The 21,818-nt window shown below is 33.2% G+C and overlaps 1 protein-coding gene across 1 annotated transcript; it reads left to right on the top strand.

Annotated features, from left to right (window-relative positions):
• The first annotated feature begins 445 nt into the window (after positions 1-445).
• On the top strand, positions 446-20,956 carry LOC143388053 (uncharacterized). Its single transcript, XM_076842058.1, has 5 exons — positions 446-556; positions 7,948-8,074; positions 13,257-13,335; positions 16,935-18,261; positions 20,780-20,956. The coding sequence occupies exons 1-5, from the start codon at positions 446-448 to the stop codon at positions 20,954-20,956; spliced, it is 1,821 nt and encodes a 606-aa protein (XP_076698173.1).
• The last annotated feature ends 862 nt before the right edge of the window (positions 20,957-21,818 follow it).

Genomic DNA, 21,818 nt, shown 5'->3' with positions numbered 1-21,818 from the left:
GACCGAGTAGGGGAATAGCTGGGTCAAATGGTGGTTCCATTCCGCACTTTCCAAGAAATCTCCATACTGCTTTCCAAATTGGCCGCACCAATTTGCAGTCCCACCAGCAATGTGCAAGTGAACCCTTTTCCCCACATCCTCGCCAGCACTTGTTGTTGTTTGACTTCCTAATGGCTGCAAATCTTACTGTCCTATACAAGACAGATTAAAACTAAAGTGTTTTATAAAATTATTATTGCTAAAGTGTATAAGAAAAAGCATAATTTTGTCTAGGAAATTTGACTTTTGTCTCTCAGTATTTACAAGCATGAATAATTCCCAACTATTAAAAAATGGTCTAAAGATTCTTCAATGTCAGGCTAAAAGTTGTTGGCCGCTATCCAAGAAACCAGAAAAACCAGTTTAGAATGGAACCCCAACCTGGGAGACTCTCCCAAGGAGACCAATGAAGCTGCATCTTTGGGAAGTTCCTCCAGGGAAAAATAAACCCCCTTCATTGGTCTATGTTACCTCAACTCTTTTCAGCCTTCATGAAAAAGACCCCCTCAGGAAAAAGGTCAGAAAATATTTAAAATTCTATATTTGTTATATGCCTAGTTTAATATGTTTTTCTGATTACCCTCTGCTTTATTCTGAGTCCAATTTACAAGGGTTAACTCTCATTCTAATAGGTTTTAAAAAAATAAGCTACAAGGCTTTTTTTGTCTGTTTGCTTTGTGTGGGTGCACCAGTGTACTGTCTGTCTATATGTGTATTTCCATGTCTACATATATTTGGTACAAAAAAAATTGACATATGAGCTCATAAATTAAAATTTTAAAAAATGGATCCAAATACTTTTGGTTAATATAATTTAAAAGATTCAATTTAAATTGGAAAAATAGATAAAAGTACAAATGTCTTTAAAGTTACTAATGCACAGTTTTGTTTCTAGATGTTTAAAGAGCTGTTAAAATGTTAATGTCTATAAAGTGTCTGATATTCATTGTCTCTAGGGTTTTTATTCAACAACAACAACAACAACAAAAGATTACTAATACTATTCAATGCACTTTTCTGATACATTGTTTTAAAAAGAAGATATGTAAATTTCATCTAAAAGTATATAAGATTAATCATGGATCTGTTTGTTAAAGACATCTAATTGGTACAAAGTTAAAATGCTAACTGTTAAATATAATATCAAATACTCTTAACTCTTTAAATTCCATAAGGTAAAATATTTAAAGAATGTTGGTGTTTTCATAAATTGGTAAACATAAAGAAAGTTTAAAATTATTTTGTGTTATTATAAAAACAAGGTTACTATAAATTAGAAAGTCCCAACAGGTATAATTCTACATACAAAGAGTCAAGATTCTTCAATTGTATTTCAATTAAAGTACTGTAACAAATATTTCATATTTTTAAAAGGGATTAATTTATCTAAGTTCAAAAAAATATAAGGGTTATTTCAAGGTACAAAAAAAGGACCAATGGGTTAAAAGATTATTTAAAAAGTTCTAAATATAAAAATATATTTACTGAAAAATCTTTCCAGGTTAAAAGTTTATGTGGAAAAGTAAAATTATAATACATCTAAGTAAACAACAAAAGGGTCTAATTAAGTAATATAAAGCTCTATAATAAAAGACAAATATTAAACAGTTTATATGTAACTAAGTTGGTTATATATATGTAACACAAATATTTAAAACTATTCAAGGTTGTTCCCTAAGGACAAATAATAATGTACTGCTATATTTGTATGTTAAATTGATAAAAAAACTTCTAAAAATATTAATTTTTATTAATTAATTACATTATGTCTGTTAAGTTTTATCCCCTAGAACAAGTAATCTTGGAAAAATTAAGGTTTGTACATCTGTGGCTAAACAGCAACTGTTATTTTAAAGTATTGTCTTACTTTACAAAGTCTAGATTTTCCTTTAAAAGCTAACCTTGGTTAATATAAAAACATCAATAAAAGTGTGGTACATTTTTCTTTTTTACAGATTAAGTGTCTTCATATCTCTCAGGTATACAAGTCTTTACGGTAAAAGGTTTAAGAAAACATTTTATCAAGGTGGTATTCTCCAAACTAAAATTGTCTGTATTGGTAATTTAAACTTATAGAGATAATAGATTTTATTGGAAATTTATTTATATCAATTGATATTGTGCAACCAAATCTTATGTTACCTTTTACCCTAAATTTAAAAAGTAATGAGAGCCTAATCTATTTAAAGGTTAAATATTATAAAACATTCTGCCACTTTTCCACATTAAAAAAAATGTTAAGTGTTCTCAGTCTTTCCTTAATTAATGTTTTAGATGTATGTCATATTGTGCTAGCTAACATTCATAAAGAGTCACAAAACAATATGTGTAAACTTTATAAAACTAGATCTAAAAAGAGAAACAAAGATCAGCTTTAGCACTAAAACACTAAGATTTGTAAAAAGCCCTGCCTTACCTGAGATAAGGCTCTGCCTCCCACCTTACAGCATGTCAAAATAACTTCAAAGTAGGCCAGATTTTAGTTAATTTAAAGTTATACTCAAAGATTAATTTGATTACAAAAATTACTGTGATCTCTAATAAAAAATATAATGTGTAACTCAGCCATGGTTCAAAATTGTATACAAGCTAAATATGTTTTTACTGTTGTTAATTTCACTTTGTATTCTCATTATAACTAAAAAATGTGACCACTACACTAAGAGCAACCAAGAGACCTTTACTGTGACAGTCTGATTAACACAAAGAGAGAGAGAGAGAGAGAGAGAGAGAGAGAGAGAGAGAGAACTGCAAAAGAGAGAAAAAGGGAGAATGAGAGAGAAAGTGAGAGAAAAAGGAGAGAGTAAGAGAGAATGACCTGGCAAGAGAGAGTTTTTATAGTCAAAATCTAATGGACTCTCTGTATCTGCAAGCTGCCTTGTTGGTGTACAGTGATTAGATCATACAGTAGATTCTAAGGTGTCATCTTCTGCCTTCAGGCAGATCTTCAGCATTATGTAAATTAATAAATAAAATAAGGATATTGTGTTATGTTAAAAATTAACTGAAAAGTTATAAAGATTAAAGTCAAAGCCCAGCATTCTTACTTTAAATCTGATAAAACTGACTTGCTAGATGTTTAAGGCCAAACTTAAAAATTAAGGGTAAGATAAAAAAGCCGAAGAAACCAATATTCGGCTCTTGCCCTCTAAGTCAGCCTGAACCCAGGACAGGGGAAAAAGCTTTGCAAATTCGGGCCACATAACCTCCCAATAAGGGAGATTAATGAGACCAAGGGAGAACAGAAAGCCAATGAGTGTACATGCTGCAAAACAGGAGGGTCATTTAAAAAGGAGACGTGCCTGATGCTTCCAAGGGAAGCCATATGGTCAGCAAGACCATCCTAATGCAGATGACAGTAACATAGCTAAAATGCTGCTCACATGTTCCCCAAGAGTGTCCTCCAAGGAAACTCAGCTGACTCTTACCAAGAGATAGGAACAAGGTCAGTTTGTCCAGCTTGGTCTTAAACACCTAGCAAAAACAGTTAAAACCAAAGCACAGCCATTCCTGGACATTTAAAAAGAAACAACAATTATTTTAATGTAACTTAAAATGTACACTAGTGTTAGCATCTCCCAAAATAAGAAAGACTGGAGGCAACTCAGAAAAATTCTTAGGCAAAAATGCCTGATAACTACCAATAAAAAAACTGCCAGAAGTTTTTAGTCAGTTCAAGGCCTACAGATCTTCCTAACTTCCTACACAGATAGATGTAATTAATATTTATTAATATAATTATCTAGCCTTAATTAACAAAAGGATCTTTACTGAAAAGAGTGTCATGTAAAAAAGGTATTTTTACAAAAATCAGATGACATTAACTAATTTAACTAAATGTTGTGTCTACATTCCTGATAATTCTGACAATGTTAAAGATTTATGTTCCCTAAAAAAGAGCCTTATTAGTCTTTGGTAGGCCTTGTTATGGGGACATTTTCTCAGGTCTTCTGCCTCCTGGTAAACAATTATTAATTTCTTTCATTTTCATGATATTCATGGACAGGTTCCAGATGCTACCACTGCTATTTTGAATTAATCTTACTTCAGCACTCATGTATTTTTGTTTCTCTCATAGAAGTGCCCACCCATGGTGACTTTTCACCTTGTTCTTCCTGAACCAGATTTTTACCATAGACTCCTTGACCCACTCAGTTTCTAGAAAGGGACTCTAAACTGTTTGCCCACTGCACAACGCCCCCCTTTCAGCTAGAAGTTGCAAGAACGGTCATGGCCCTTTTCCCTTACGGCAGTTGGAGGTCCCTAATATTAGAGGAAAAAATATGGTCAATATAGATGTTCACCAATATGTCTAGCTCAGGAAGATGTACCTGGAAAACTGCTTCCAAGATCACCCTAGGTGATCTACCAAAAAGAGACACTTGCTTCTACAAACCAACTTATAAGTGGAAAAACTCCCTATTCACCAAAGATTGTGCTTCCTGTCCCACTTTGAACTCCTTGACTAAATCTCCAAACTGTCAATAACTCTGAACTATGTAACCTACTATTTTGATGGAGAAAAGGGAAAAGAACACCTGGACTTATTAAAAGGCCAGGCCCCACTGATTTATCAACATAGACTGGCTGCCCCCATTTTAGTTCCCCTACTAACTGTTTTGGGAATAGCTGGATCTACTGCTTTAGGAACTGCAGGTCTTGTCACAAGCTCTAAAAATTTTAAGTCCCTCAGCCATCAAATAAATATAGATTCAGGAAAATTAGAAAGGTCAATCTCCAAACTAGAGGTTTCACTAGACTCTCTGACAGAAGTAGTCTTACAAAACAGATGAGGTCTAGATGGTCTCTTTCTGAAACAAGGAGGACATTGTATGGCTCCAGGAGAAACTTGTTTATATGCAAACCATTCTGGGATAATAAAGGACAATTGGGCGCTTGTGAGAAACAGGTTAAAGGAAAGAGATGAAGCACTAGAAGCTTCTGGCAATTGAATCCAAAACCTATTCTCATGGTCCCCTTGGTTGGCTATCATCATTTCAGCCAAAGTTCAGCCCCTAGTCCTTCTCCTGATTGGTATTATTGTAGGACCCTGCCTCTTACAAAAGAATGTAGATGAGGTAAGACTTATGGTCTTGTGAGCCCAGTATAGTCCTTTAGACACAGAAGGAAAAAAAATCTGAGGCCTATGATGTGCAAGATTGACATCAAACCTACTAAAACCAGTGGGGAATGTGATAGTAGGAACAAATGTGACTCCATTTTGTTTTATGACTTCATCCTGTAAAACAACCATGCCAAATAGAAGAGTCATGACTGGAGCAAGATGTTCTTTTCTTTTTGCTATAGAAACCTTTAAGAACATGGAACTAACTAATGGGGTATTGTTTCTATAGCTAGGGTAACGGGGCTCTGTTTCTGTAACTCGGGTGACTGGGCTAACTGTGATTGGTTAGACTTCCCTCCGCTTGACTGCAGTGTCCCGCTTCTGTAACCTGGCTTGCTTGCATTGGCTAGACCCCCTGAACATCCCTTTTGCAGTTTTCAGGCTTATAAGGAGTGCCTTTGCAATTGTGTGGGGCTGATCAGGGGAACAGCTTCATGTTCTGGTCAGCCGCCACCGGTGTGCTTCAATAAAGGCTTGATTCGATTATATATGAGTGGTCTGGAAGTCAGTTTATGAGACCCTGGGACAAAGCTTTAAATATAACAGAAGAAATAGCAAATAAATAAGGTGAAATGAAAATGGACCAAAGGAAGTTAGAGCATTCATATCTTTCTGGACATATTGTGACATGCCAGAAATCACAACAACCTGGAGGTTGAGGATGAAAGATCAAAACTGAAGCTTAGTGTAGCAACTTAGTGAGAGACTGTCTCAAAAAAAATAACTAAAAGGTCTAGAATATATCTTAGTTGTAGAATACCACTGTACCAAAAAAAAAAATCAAAATTCCAAATGAAGTATCCTTTACCCTGAAGCCAATGAATACTTAGGAGTTTTAAGAAAATTGTGTGTATGTTGGTTTGGGCCGCTATGAGATGGCTCAGTATTCTTAGAGTTTCATATAAAGGAAATTATCTAAAGAATACCAACCTCTTTTTTTAACAAATATCTTGTTCTGACCCCTGAATGTAAAAGTGTTCATTTAATATTATATTATGTAAAACAATGGGAATATTCAGAATAAGAATCTGAATCAGCATATTTAAAATAGTGAGGATCTTCTAAATCTTATTGGGAAAGGGGCTCTTCTATGGCAGAACATAAAAATTGGAGGTAATATCTTCAACCAATTATTTTCAAAAATGTCCTATATTGTGTCCCATTTTCCTCTAACATTTTTTTAGATTCTATGCAAGGATTCAACTGTCAACTTCCAGATTTATATAATTTATAACAAGCTGGTATACATAAGCGTGTTCTTTTTTTATCAGAATAAGTAACTTGAGTGAGTAAATGTAGAGACCCCTTATTTATAGGAAATTAATTATAAATATTAATATTGTTCTATTCTGGGGCTTGAAACTGGTACATAAGTTAGTAAAATTTGATAGTAGTGAACACCAAACTTGTGGGATCTGTACTAGATGGTATCAGAACCGAATTATTGGACTACTAGTTGTTGAAATATTGGTTGTTGTTCAAGTTTGCACATTTGGTATCAAAAGTGGTTGCAGAGTCAGGAAACGTTGCACAAACTTGTAATCATGTGATGTGGAAAAATTAGGTTGCAAGAAAGTAAATATGATTCAAGACTCAGTAATTTAGAGACCCTAAGCAACATTGTAAGCCCATTTGTCACAATTAAAAAACATCAATTTTTTTTGAAATGCGTTTCAGGTGTAGAATGCCCCTGGATTAAATCTCTAATTTTATAAAAATGCTGTTTCAGAAGAAAGACATCACAGATCTGAATGTTAAACTAACTTCATGTATGTGTTTGTTCACTAGTGATAACTGAGACCCTGGTAAAAGGAGTATTTCCAAGCTATCAGAGAGGCATTTAGGGTGCCAGAGCCTTTCAGAATTTTTTTCTTAATGGCTTAGTATTTTCTCACTTTCTCCTTTGAAATGAGCCAAGTGAGGATTCAGTTTCACAGTGAGAGTACTTTTATGAATCTGGGAATGTTAAACCTGATGTGTCAGTTTCCTTATGAACTGAGAGATTAACAGTCTATTCACTTAATTTGCTTTTTTATTTATTTTTTGTTGTTATAACTTTGTGCCATGTGATTCAAGTTGACCCAAGTACCTGAGTGTTTTGTAATAGTTTGATAGTTAAAATTTTTATTCTTTTGTTTTAGAAGTGAGTTGTGATGTTGAAAAAGTAATTTTTTAAATACACTGTAGATTTATGTTATATTTAAGTAATGAGAAGATAGACAACTTTGGAGATAAACATTCAAATAATTATGTTGACTGTTGAAAGTTTTGGTGTGTCTTTAGTGATATCTAATGTCTTCGACACACTAAGGTAACCACCATCATTTGAGTATTGTTATTACTTATAATTTTGTTAAGCATATCTCAAGTATCATTGCTTTGTTTGGTTGTGCTTCTTTTGAATATTCAATAACTAATTGCAACTATTATTTATCCTTTGGAATTATGTTGGATTTTTTCCCACTTTTTGTGCTTCAGTGTTTTGCTTCACATGTGCTGCTCCCTGGGTTTCATTATAACAAAATTAGCCACCAATTTTACTTCTTATAATGAATTATTGGGGCTGGGGATATAGCTCAGTTGGTAGAATGCTTGCCTTTCATGCAAAAAGCCTTGGGTTTAGTCTCGGGCACCACAAAAAAAAGTATCTTACTGAATGGTTGACATCACTACCATATATGAAAGCCAACTCTTTCAACTCTCATTAATATTTGTATGAAATTAAGTACTATGTCATTAATCATATGGTTTATGTAATATGTATTTCTTTATTTTTATTTCAGGAGCCATTGACATTAAAAGATGTGATCATTGAATTTTCGGAAGAGGAATGGAAATTCCTGGACCCCTCTCAGCAGACTTTGTATGGAGATGTGATGTTAGAGATCTGTAAAAACCTACTCTTTATTGGTGAGTCTAAATTTCAATCAGAATTTTTAATTGAAACCAATATTTATTTTTTTAACTTTACAGAGTATCTTATGGTAGCTTCTATTCTGCATTAAAAAGTTTGAATCTTGTTTTTAGTACAAAGATTGAGCATTTGTTTATGTGGAAAAGAAAATGTTAATTTTTTTCTTTTTATGTTTAACCTATCTTTTCTAAGTAGTGCTCACAATGTAGAGAACGAAAATGATTTCAAAGTATTTTAGTGTCTTTGTCTAGACAAAAAAATGTTTGAGAAAATAATTTTGTAGACTCTTATAGGATATTTACTCTTTCTTTTTTTCCTAATGAGGGTAACACTAAAAAGACTTCTTTAGTTACCAAGAAAATAACAAAACATGACATATTCCATCAAAAATGTATTGATGTCTCTATGTAATCTTTGGTCACCACGTGGTCTCCAACGAAATAACCTTGAGATTCGAAGAGAAGTGACAGTAGACATGTCAAGTTGGGTAGAAATCAATGAAGCAAAGAATACAAACAAGAGGTCCAAAATTAAAGAGGAATTCACATTTAAAAATGTTAATTGATAAGTTAAAATCTGACAGAAAATATTTTTTTCAAGCCTAGGTTTGTTTCAGTTGTAATCATTAAAGGTTACTTCATGGTCTCTATTTACCATGCATATCAGTTATTTAAGCTCCCTCTTGTTCTTCAGTGATCTCCCTACATTTAAATTAACAAAATATTGTAGGAAAATCAAAAGAAAAGTGGCTGGGGATGTGGCTCAAGTGGTAGCTCGGTTTCCTGGCAGGCATGCACCCTGGGTTCGATCCTCAGCACCACATACAAACAAAGATGTTGTGTCCACCAAAAAAAATAATTCATTCTCTCTCTCTCTCTCTCTCTCTCTCTCTCTCTCTCTCTCTCTCTCCCTCCCTCCCTCCCTCCCACTTTCTCTCTCTTTTTTAAAAAAAGAAAATCAACGAAAGACACAGACAAGTGACAGAAAATGTGGCATAGTGACAGAGAGGCCGAACTGCCAAGCTTTATTTATATCAACAGGTTAATTTAGGTCATTGGCATCACTAGTACATATTGTTCACTTTATTACTAGGCAGATTACAAACTTAACAACATTATGCAGCTTATTTCTCAGTTATATACTAAGTTGCAATGTGCAGTGTTAGGAGTTTTGTTTAGCTCTCAAGAAAGTCCATTGTATAAAGTTACTGTTTTATGGACAGGTTTAGATTCAGTGAACCATTGTGCTTGTCTAAAAAGAGAGTTTTTTTTATTCCAAGGAGTTGTGTGCCAGAGATTATGTTTCAGGCTGAAAACACTCTTGTGCAGAGCCTTTTCAAGCAGGGCACTGCCATAGCAGCTTTACATTGCACATGTATTTAATTACTTGACTAGTTCCTAGGGAAAATTGCAGGGCATTCTAAGGCAGGGAAACAAAAAATTGTCACCCCTACAAATTATTCCACAATGACTGTGAGGATATGCATAACCTGGCGTTTATTTGCATTTGGAGGCTCCCTAGAAAATCTGCTCATTTCCAAATATCTCTAGGCAAACCATTGTAAGATATTAATATTAGAGGAGAGTTTCTTTAATATAATTTAAATATTTATTCATTCAAATTTTTCTCATTAGAACTTTATATGAATGCTTATATTGAATATTCTGTAAAGTTTTTTTTTTACCATGTAACGGATAGCAGTATTTCACAATACCTGCTCCTAGTGGTTATGTAAGTATAGCTGATCAATGTGGTTTAAAGAATAATTTTCAGGGCTGGGGCTGTAGTTTAGTGACAGAGGGCTTGCCTCACACATGTAGGGCATTGTGTTTTATCTTTAGCACTACATAAAAATAAATGGATGAAATAAATGCATTATATGCATCTATAGCTACAAAAATTTAAAAGAAAGATTTCTATTGTATTACAATTATTCATAATATTATAGGTAAAAATTCTCTAATTCTTGTGTCTTTTTTGACTCTCACACTTTAGAGAGCTTCAGTGTTGTTCATTATGTTTTCTCACATTAATGATACTGTTTTTGTTTTTATATCTATATGTAATAATTGAATAGAAATTATCATGACTTGTCACTTTGGGACAACATTAGGTAAAATTAAACTGCATGTGACCCATATGCCAATTTTCAATCAAGTTTTCTATGCTTTTACTTACAAGTATAAATATTACCCCTGTTTTATATATGATTGTATATTGTCTTGATTATTTACTCTGCTTTTGTGCTTGATCATGTAATGTATCCAAATTTTGTTATATATATAAACACACACACACACACACACACACACATACATACATACACATACATACATACATACAAACACACACATACACATACACATACAGCAGATTGAACACAGAGGTTCTTGTAATATTGAGCTACGTCATCACCCCCTTTTGACTTTTAGTTTGAAATAGACTCTTGCTAAGTGGCAAAAGTTGGAATTGTATTTCCATGTTTAAGCCTTCCAAGTAGCTAGAATTAATGGCATATTCATCATCTCTACATATATAAATCTGTTCTTTTGTCTAGGAGTAAGACTTTAGCTTTTTAAAGGTACCATGAAGATGTTTACAATTCTTTTATCTTTTATACATTTGTCAAATATGTAATTGTGGTCAAAACTGTATATCTTTGCTGAACTTATTATCTTACATATTTTAAATATACTGGTCAGTTCTGTTCATTCAAAATTTTTTGTAACTTTTTTTTTTCTAGAGAATTTGTATCACATTTTTTCTTCAAACAAGTTCTCCTTTTCCTTACTTTTTCATCCCTAATACAATTCCTTTTGGTTTTCATATTTGGCTATAGTAGATATCTCTCAGAAGTAGAATTAACTGGTATTTCTTTTTTAGGGGGGGGGGTGTGAATTACTCTTTTACTTAATATATTCTCCTAAATGTTGATCATTGTAGATATTATATAATTTATTATCTTTGAAAAGATTTCTAACTTTTTCATTCAAAATTGCCTTCATGTAGCCATTTGAAATGATATTTGATTGGCTTGCCATATTGATCTCTTTTGAATGTTGTTTAATGAGAATATGTCTGTAAATATATTTTGACTTGACCATCAAGTTGAGGGCTAATTGATATACTTTCAATTTTATTACTCATGGCTTTCTCATTTAACCTCATTCCATTGAATATTGTAGCTTTTATTATTTTATATCAGGAAGCATTATTAATTTTTTATTAATAATATTCTAAAGAATTTTTTTTATTAATAATATTCTAAAGAATTGTTCAAATAACTTATTTTGTTTACACAAAAATAATATTGATTGTTTGGTGTTACATATACTTCTTCGATTTTGGGGGATGCTACTGGCACTTATTTTTTAGAACAGGTGCTTAACCACTGAGCCACATCAATAGCTCTTTTTGGGGAAGGGTACTGGGGATTGACCTCAGGGACACTTGTCCACTGAGCTACATCGCAAGCACCATTTTTTATTTTACATAGAATCATGGTCTCCTTGATTTGCTTATCACATTTCTGTTGATGAGGCTGGCTTTGAACTCACAATCCTGCTGTTTCAGACTCCCAAGCTGCTTGAATTACAGGTGTATATTACTGTGCCTAGCTGGTAGCTATTTTTATATTTTATTTTGTGATAGTGACTAGGTAAGTTGCGTAGGGCCTTGCTTAATTGCTGAATTTGGCTTTAAACTCATATTCATAAATTTTGAATATCACTTTCATTTTTTCCTTCCAACTTATTATTTTATGTTACAAAGCAACTTCAATATTTTAATATCTTAATTTTTTTTATATTTTTAACCTGATCTTTTTGGAACAATATTCCATACACTATAAAAAAGATTGACTCTGTAAACCTAATTAGTTTTTAATGTTTTCTGAAGTTTTTTCATTCTCTGGGTCGTAATGCAATCATATTTTTTTATTTGCATCAACTGGGGATTGATGTATCCTACTATTACTGTGTTGTTTTTTTATGCTGTTGAATTTTTTTCTGTGATTTCTTTCTAGAATTGTTTTTCTGTGATTTCTTTCTATAAAAATATGATTTGAGTTATAAATGTTTCTACTATGATTGTATTCCAGTGATTAGTCATATTTATCTTTATATGATATTCTACTTTGTATCTCATTTATTTAATTATTATCACCTTTGCAATTTTGAATGTAATATTATATCATTTTGTTTTTAGTCTTTTTGTTACCTTATATTTTAAGAGAACTTTATGTAGATTTGCATCTGACATAGTTAATATATTTTTATTTTATTTTAATATATTCTTTTAATCACATTGTTTTCTGATTACTTGTTTTCAAATTAGGTTATTTCTACATAAATTACTGATGAGAAAGAACTTATTTCTCTAGATTTCAAATTTTGTTGATATTTATAAATTTATCTACTATAAAAAACTGTCTTAATTTGTATTTCATAAATTTTATGATGATTTTTTTATTTTGTGTGGGTTGAATATACTCTTTATTGTGTGAGCTATTATTTTCATTGGTATTTTTCTATTCAAAATTGGTTCAACTAGATCATTATAGTCATTTTGTAAAATATTTGAAATTTCAAAGTAAAGAAAAAAAGGTGATGTGCAATGATATATAAATATAATTCCATAAAACTAGAAAGCTGCGACAGTGGAATGCCAGTTTAAAATAAATTTCAGCATCTTTTTGATAAACTATCATTGAAAAAGTATATAGATATAGATATAGAAATATAGAAATAGATATATAGAAATACAGAAATGCCTGTGGATCTAGTTTGGTGATAGAATACCCCTGTGTTCTCTTATGAAAAAATCCCCCCAAAGATAAAAATATAAATAAACAAAAAAGAGATATACATTTCCTGAAATATTTGAGTCACAGGTGGAGTCTGAATATGTTGAAGTTAAGGGCTATGATTTGAAATTGTTGTAGTAATATTAGTCAATTTGCATTTTGTCCTCATCTGTGGTGGTATAATTTCTTATGGTAATTTTCAAAATTCTCAAAGCTTTTGTCATCATATTGTAATAAAATCTATATATTTTTTGAGTAATAATGGCCTTGAATCATACTTTTCTCTTGCTGTTCCCCCCCACTTTGATAAAGTTTTATATAATTGCAGAGTTATTCACCATAGTAAGTGAAATAACTTCCTATTATTTTTTTAGGTATGACTTCTAATCAAAACCAAGAATTTTCAGGAGAGCAAGAAATAAAATATTCTTTGCAAAACTTGAAAAAGCAAAGGTATGGAAAGCAGGACAGTTAATACTTGGTTTTAAACAAGAAATTTAAATTGAAAGAGAGGGAAGTTCAGAAAATTTGTCTGAATGAGTGGAAAAAACATGAAAATTATTTATTCATAAAATTACAAGTTCATCAGTTTATATTATTACAAACATCTAAAAAGACTGACTGCTCAACTAGTGCCATTCAGTTTTTATTTGGTTAAACTTTAAATTACTTTTTTGTAATTCTAAAATATTTACTACTCAGTATTTTGTGTAAAACCACTTGCAATACACAAAATTTTAAATTGCAAAAATATGTATCAAATTACATTTACACAACGTTTACAGGGCATTATGAAGCTGTATCTTAAAAATATCTTTAGAAAAATAAAGACTAAACCAGTTTGCTCAGCTTTTAAATAGGATTAGAATAGAAATAGGCATTATAATGAAAAACTCAAAAAGTTATAAAATGCTTATTATCATTTACATTTTGAAAAGTTTTGATGATCTCTACATAAGTGCAGGTTAGAGAAAAGTGTACAGATCATTAATTTAAAGTTGCAGCATTCTAATCTGTCTTTTTTACAAAGTAATAAGAAGGAGATTTTCTAAACAGTATAGACAAATTGTCTTTTAATTTAAACACGTGTGTAGTATTTCTACTTAAAGAAAAGAAAAACATGCAGATCAAGAAATGCTGCAACAAGCCTTTCTAAGATATTTGTGTTGAAAAGAACAATTCAGCAATTAAATGTGTTTACAGTGAAAGTTTGGTAGGTATTGCTTTTTAGATGCAATAATAATTAAGTAAAAAAAGGAGAAGAGAAGCAGTTGAATCTTTCTAAAACACATCAAATAAGCATACAGCTCATCTGTTTTGTATGACAATCGAAACACAGAAAAGTCTCAGGAACTTTTAGCACAGTCTCCCAGAAAACCCATAGCCCAAATGGCTTGTAGGAATGCATAACACCCCAAAAGCAGACATGAGGGTCTTGTGAGAATTGTGAAAGTCTTCTGACACTTTTCTGGGATTGTGCTAAGAGGTATAAAACATGCCTGGAATAGAAGTAGTAGGGATGTTGTGGGGCAAATTAAGAACAATGAAGGGCTTAAGCTAATAATTGTATAACCCTTTGAGAAAAGTAAAGCAGCCACAGTGGTGATTTAAGACAACCTTTGAATGAGGAATGGCTTACAATTAAACTTCTCCTCTGTAAGAAAAAAAGATCTATAATGCCTTTTTCATTTCATAATTCTGTCTACCATTGCAGAAGCCCACTTCTGTACAACTTTCTCCCTGAAACTTGGTAGTTTGAGTCAAAGGTGCTTGTAAATATTTACTTATAATTTTAATTCAAATTGAAGCAGTCTTTGTGTAGTTACCAATGTATTTATGGCTCATAGGTTAGCATAATTAGGGCTGGGGATGTGGCTCAAGCGGTAGCATGCTTGCCTGGCATGCGTGTAGCCTGGGTTCAATCCTCAGCACCACATACAAACAAAGATGTTGTGTCCGCTGAAAAACTAAAAAAAAAAAAAATTAAAATACTCTCTCTCTCTCTCTCTCTCTCTCTCTCTCAAAAAAAAAAAAAAAAAAAAAAGGTAGCATAATTACTCCATGTCATGGGACATCAAGCATCCCACCTGAGTAATTTGTTTTTTGGAAGGTGATGAGCCATCTGAAAAAAAAATAAGTATCTGAAATAATTAGTAAAGGAATATAAGACCTGGCAAGAACTTATGTTAAAAGAGGTAAAACATCTTATAGATTCTCTAGACCACATAAGTTCTGAGAAACAATTGCTAGATAGTTTTTCCAGTTCTTTATTTAAGGGAGTGTGCATCAAAATAGGAATAAGATTTCAACAGGAAGAATCTTTCTTGAGACAGGTTGATTGGCATTCTGACATGTCTCACCCATCTCTGTGATGCTAAGTGGCTATATGGCTCCAATGGTTGATACCATCTCCAGTGCCATGCTGAATTTAGACAAAACTAGGTAGTATATAACATGTACTGGATAGTCTCAACCCAGCTGGATTTCAACTGTGAGTTCAGAGATACCAGACTTTTTTCCCTAAAGACTTCCATGCTTCTTTTTTTAATTTAATGACAGTTTATAGATATCTTTCAGGAGCTCTATCTGACATGCACTGCTTCATCTTTCATATCAACAGGTATTTTGACCAGACTCCTAGTGAATATCCCAAAAGATCTATGCATTTTTGTGATTTTGGGTGGAATGGGAAAAATATTTTCCAAGTGTGAGAAACAGAGACTTCCTGGATCCTATACATGTCCCTAGTGAATCCTGTTGCTATTAGATTTTTCTGAGGCCCTAAGACTACTTATCTGTGCATCTAAAGGAATATGTTTTTGACAAATCAAAAGTATTCTCTAACTTATTTCAGTGAGCTAGTTACATAGAAAGAATTTTAAAAACACCCTCAATGATAGATATTTTTGCTGGAAAGTTGAGCAGCCCAGCTCAGATGAAGTTTGTTCTTTGGCTTAATGAAGAATACTCTGACACATCAGGACAATGATTATGTCCCAGTGCCTGCAGGATTCCCCACAAATTAAAACTAGACAATAGTGTGTTGGAGGCAACGTGGATCTGTAGGGATGTGGGACATTGGCTAAGCTGGAGAGAGACAACAACACATATGGCAGTCATATTTGAGGACCTGTGGGTGCTTGTGAATATATTTGAACAGCATTTGTAATTATACCATTCCTCTAAAAAATAAAAAATTTGCAATGGAGTCTATTTCATGCTATAGTTAGTCACTGGAATAATTTAAAATTCACCATTGAGTAAATATCCACAAAGATTTCTTTAGACAATTTAGATTAAAAAGAAGGAGAAAGAGAAGGAGAAGAAGAAATTTCTGAGTTTTAGTAGTCTCCCTGATAATTACTTTACAAATATGATGAAATTAACAGTTTCTCCTTGTGGCAATGCATGGAATTATAATGAATGTGGGAGTAATTGTACTTTCCTAATATTGCTTTATTTAAAAGTAGAAAGAATTTTAAAAACACCCTCAGTGATACTCAAAGAGAACTATATTTATGATAAATCTTTTAGGACCTGTAGACTGTCTATACCCTAGGTAATTCAAAGCATAATAGATTTGGTGTAAAACAATGTAAATTCTGTGAAAGTCATTAAAATTGTCTTCTTTTTTTAAATCTTAGAAATCACCCATGTGATCCTTTAAAAGAGCTTTTCAGTGACAAAAGTAAAAAAGTTTTTAATCCATACCCAAAATTTATTTATCCAAGCTTTTATAATCAAGAGACAAATTACAGCTATAAGGCATGTGAAATCATTTTTAATAAAACTACAAGAATTCCTGAACTCCAGAGAATTAATATTGGTGGGAAGCTCTACAAGTTAAAAAAATATGTAAAAGCATTTAAAAATAACTCAGTTTTTTATCAGAGCAGTGATAAATCCTCCATAAGTAAAGAATGTGAAAAATATTTTACTCAAATTCTATGTGTTACTAAAAACAATAGTCTTTACAATGGAGATAAACCTTACAAATTGAAGAAATGTGAAAATGTCTTTAAGTGTTGCTCAAACCTCTTTAAACACTACAGTAATCATACTGGAGAGAAAATCTGGAAAAGTAAAGAAAGTGTCAAAGCTTTTAATAAAAAATTACACCTTCCTGAACAGCAGAAAATTTATACTGGCCAAAAGCCATACAAATGTAAAGAATGTAAAAAAACTTTTGATCGAAAATCATGCCTTATTCAACATCAGAAGATTCATACTGGACAAAAGCTATACAAATGTGAAGAATGTAAAAAAGCTTTTAATCAAAAATCATGCCTTATTCGATATCAGAAGATTCATACTGGAGAAAAGCCATACAAATGTAAAGAATGTAAAAAAGCTTTTAATCAAAAATCATGCCTTATTCGACACCAGAAAATTCATACTGGAGAAAAGCCATACAAATGTAAAGAATGTGAAAAGGCTTTTAATCGAAATTCACACCTGACTGAACACCAGAGACTTCATACTGGAGAAAAGCCTTACAAATGTAAAGAATGTGGCAATGCTTGTAATCGAAAATCACACCTTACTGAACACCAAAGACTTCATATTGGAGAAAAGCCATACAAATGTAATGAATGTGGCAAAGCTTTTAATACAAAATCCTGTCTTACTCAACACCAGAGAATTCATACAGGAGAAAAGCCATACAAATGTAAAGAATGTGGCAAAGCTTTTAATACAAAATCCTGTCTTACTCAACACCAGAGAATTCATACTGGAGAAAAGCCATACAAATGTAAAGAATGTGGCAAAGCTTTTAATACAAAATCCTGTCTTACTCAACACCAGAGAATTCATTCAGGAGAAAAGCCATACAAATGTAAAGAATGTGGGAAAGCTTTTAATAAAAAATCATGTCTTACTCGACACCAGAGGATTCATATAGGAGAAAAGCCATACAAATGTAATGAATGTGGCAAAGCTTTTAATACAAAATCCTGTCTTACTCAACACCAGAGAATTCATACTGGAGAAAAGCCATACAAATGTAAAGAATGTGGCAAAGCTTTTAATCGAAAATCACACCTTACTCGACACCAGAGACTTCATACTGGAGAAATGCCATACAAATGTAAAGAATGTTGCAAAGCTTTTAATCAAAAATCTTGCCTTACTCAACACCAGAGAATTCATACTGGAGAAATGCCATACAAGTGTAAAGAATGTGGCAAAGCTTTTAATAAAAAATCATGCCTTACTCAACACCAGAGAATTCATACAGGAGAAAAGCCATACAAATGTAAAGAATGTGGCAAAGCTTTTAATAGAAAATCACACCTTACTCGACACCAGAGACTTCATACTGGAGAAATACCATACAAATGTAAAGAATGTTGCAAAGCTTTGAATCAAAAATCATGCCTTCCTCAACACCAGAGAATTGATACTGGGGAGAAACCATACAAATATCTCTAATGTAGCAAATCTTCTAATTGAAGGTCACTCCTTAGTCAACACCAGAGGCTTCATATCAGAGAAAAAACATAGAAATTTGGAGAATGTGGGAAAGCTTTTAATCAAATATCGTAACTTATTTGACACCAGAGAATTAATACTAGGAAAAAGTCATACAAGTTTAAAGGATATGGCAAAGCTTTTTATCAAAGATCACACATTTCTGAACACCAGAGAATTCATACTGGGGAGAAACCATACAAATGCAAAGAATATGGCAAAGCTATTCTATTATGGAAAGTATTGTTGTTCACCAAATATTCATACTGGATAAGAGCCATGTAAATGTTAAAAATGTGGCAAATTTTCAGTATGCTTCAAGTGTTAACAAGAAACAGATCATTCATACTTGCAACAATTCTCACAAATACATAGACTGTAAAAGTCATTTCCTGTAAGATGAAACCTCATTGGTCACCAGAAAGTTCATACTGGAAAGAAAAATTACCATTGCCCAGAGATAGCTCCGCAGTACTGACTCCATAAAATTCCAACCCTTGCCCTTCTGGCCATTACTCATTAGCCCATGGAAGTGGGCAGGAAGCATGATTGGATGATCTGGTTTCTTTCCTTCTGTGGACCTCTCTAGGTTCAATTGTCATTTCCTCAGTTTCTCTGTATTGATTGAATTCAAATCATCTTTTTTTTTTTTCAAAAGCTATATTTGTACTACTTGTACCAAACCAACTCATTAATAAAATTATCTTATGCCTGAATTCTATGATCACATCAATTTTTTTTCCATAATCTCAGCTGGACACAATGGTCCTATGTCAATGTCTTATTTATTTATTTTATTTTATTTTTGGGGTATACCGAGGATTAAATTCAGGTGCACTCATCGACTAAGTCACATCCCAGCCCTATTTTGTATTTATTTAGAGACACAATTTCACTGAGTTGCTTAGGGTATCACTTTTACTACTAAGACTGGATTTGATCTTGTGGTTCTCCTGCCTCAGCCTCCTGCACTACTTGGATGCAAGGCATGCATCCCTGAACCCAGAAATCATTGTCTTTTGCTTTGTAGTTAATTAAAAAATTTTTACTCAGGGTTTTATGTCCATAAAAAGCATTCAAAAGATGGTTTTGTCACACTTCAGGCATCAGATTCTGGCTTTTAAAATGTCCTGCATGATACATCTTAGTTTTCTACATCAAATGCAGAGTTCAAAAGTTTGAAACCAGATGGTGGAGAAACAAAGATATTGAACAGCAAAATGCAAAACATGGCGTGGTTAAATCCACACATGTAGTGGCTATAAATGCTAACACTAAATAGACATCAAGAGGCCTGTCCATGACCTCTGAGAGTCCTGAGCCTCCATTCAGACTTTGAGCCCCTGAGCCTTCAAAGGGTCTGCAAAAATGAGAGTGAAGCATACTACCTTTTCCCACGCTTAAACATACTATTGCATTTACTAGACACACCAGAGGAAGAACTGTGTGTCTTTGTACCAAAGTGTGGCTCTACTTGCATATATATGACATCTGTTTTAGAGAACACTGATGTTCTTTAAAACAGATGTCATATATACCTAATGAAACATAGTTGCCCTTTTTTCTCTTAATAGAAAACCACAGCCCTGCACATTTTTAAAACAATTTTGTTACAGTTGAAAAAAAATAAGAATGGTTAAATAATTGTGTCAATGAAAAGCATTTGAACTGATGAGTCCATCCTTCCAGTAGCACTTACAAGGATACAGTTGCGTCACCCAGGAAAAGGCAGGTCTGTCCCAAGCCACACTGTGAAATCTCAGAAAGTTACATATTTCCCTGGACCCATCCTCGGTTCTTCAAGTTGCTTCAACCAAGTAATGTTGTTTTTAACGGTTAATAAAGTATAAGCAAATCTCTTCTACTGCAGTACTTCAGGTTCTTTCAGTATTCTGGAAGACTCAAACTTCAGCTGGGCACACTGGTACACACTTTTCATCCAAGCAGCAGGGGAGTTCATGGAAGGAGAATCACAGTTCCAAAACCAGCCTCAGCAATTTCACATGAATCTAAGCAACTTAGGAAGATCCTAACTATAAATAAAAAGATTTGGGAATGTGGCTTAGTGGTAGAGAGCACTTTGGTTTGATCCCTAGTACAAAAAAAAAAAAAAGACAAAGAGGCTCAGGTTTTGTGGTCATCAGAGTCAGTTTATGAAGTACATAAGTCTGAACAATTGCATTATTTAATTTTTTTTAAATTATATTAGCTATAGTTACTTAGTGATCACCATAGTACTATAAAGCACAGATACCTCCACTAACTTTTACTGTCACAGAAATACCTCCATAAGAATCCCACAATATTAAGATGATGCCTCTGTTGATGCAGGGATTCATTTGGTAGCCTCTGTTCAATTACTCTCTCACAACAGGTGTGCACGTAACCCCTGAAAGTTTCATTAATTCAGACTCAAAAATCATGGCTTACTCAACACCAGAGAATTCATACTGGAGAAAACCCATACAAATGTAAAGAAGGTGGCAAAGCTTTTAAGAAAAGTTTATGCCTTATTCAACATCAGAGAACTCATACTGGCAGTGGATACACGCAGTGGACACTGGGCATTATAGAGGCATTTTTATTTTCAAGTAGGGAATAGGATTACTAATCATCATCATGATGGTCAAGCCTCTTACCAAAAACAAGCCTTTGGTCTCTACGTTTTACCATGTTGAGGCTCAGGGTAGATCATACATGCTAAAAAAAAACTGGTATTTTTCTAATTTATTTTTTCTCCCAGTGCTTTAAGCACAATGATTGTCTCCCAGTAATGAGGAAGGTAGGAAAGAAACAAGAGAAGGAGCAGAAGGAGACACACAGCATATTATCAGAAGAAACCTAAAGCCTGCAGACAGGAGAATTATTAATTTGGGCCTGATTGTGTTGCTACAAACTCTCTGTCAAAGAGTTCTACCATCCTTCCCACACCTTACCAGTCTCATGTCAGTTGTCAGTATCAAGCCAGATGCCCCTACTTGAATAACAGACAAGATCCTTTTTTAGCAGAAACCCCATTGAGTAAGCAGTCATTCCACCTCTTCTTTTCCAATAATGAATAGTGAGTCATTGAGAACTTCACCTGCATTCTTGTGCACACAAACACACACACACACACACACACACACACACACACAAATTATTTTTCAAGCCTTCAGATTCTGCAACACAATGCTGGATCTGGTTACTTGGGACATTATCTTGACATCTACAAGAAAAACCTTTGACTTCTGCTCCTGCACATTTCAGAATTTTCTGTGCAGTGTTTCACTTTCCCTTTCCAAGATGCTATCCAAGAGAAAAAAAGCTAAAGTGAGATTCAAAGCCTTGCCACTGTCATCCTCTCTGTATCTGAGTAGTCTGCCTTTGTCCCATACATCCTGAGTTTTCCCCAGGCAGGTATCACCTGCTGACAAATAGAGGATCAAAGACAGAGGAGAGACTGTTGACAGGCATCAGAATTC

This window comes from Callospermophilus lateralis, unplaced genomic scaffold, assembly GCF_048772815.1.
Source record: "Callospermophilus lateralis isolate mCalLat2 unplaced genomic scaffold, mCalLat2.hap1 Scaffold_83, whole genome shotgun sequence".
In the NCBI taxonomy this organism is placed as follows: domain Eukaryota; kingdom Metazoa; phylum Chordata; class Mammalia; order Rodentia; family Sciuridae; genus Callospermophilus; species Callospermophilus lateralis.
Note: the sequence above shows the minus strand (reverse complement) of the source record. Positions and strands in the feature narration are given on the sequence as shown.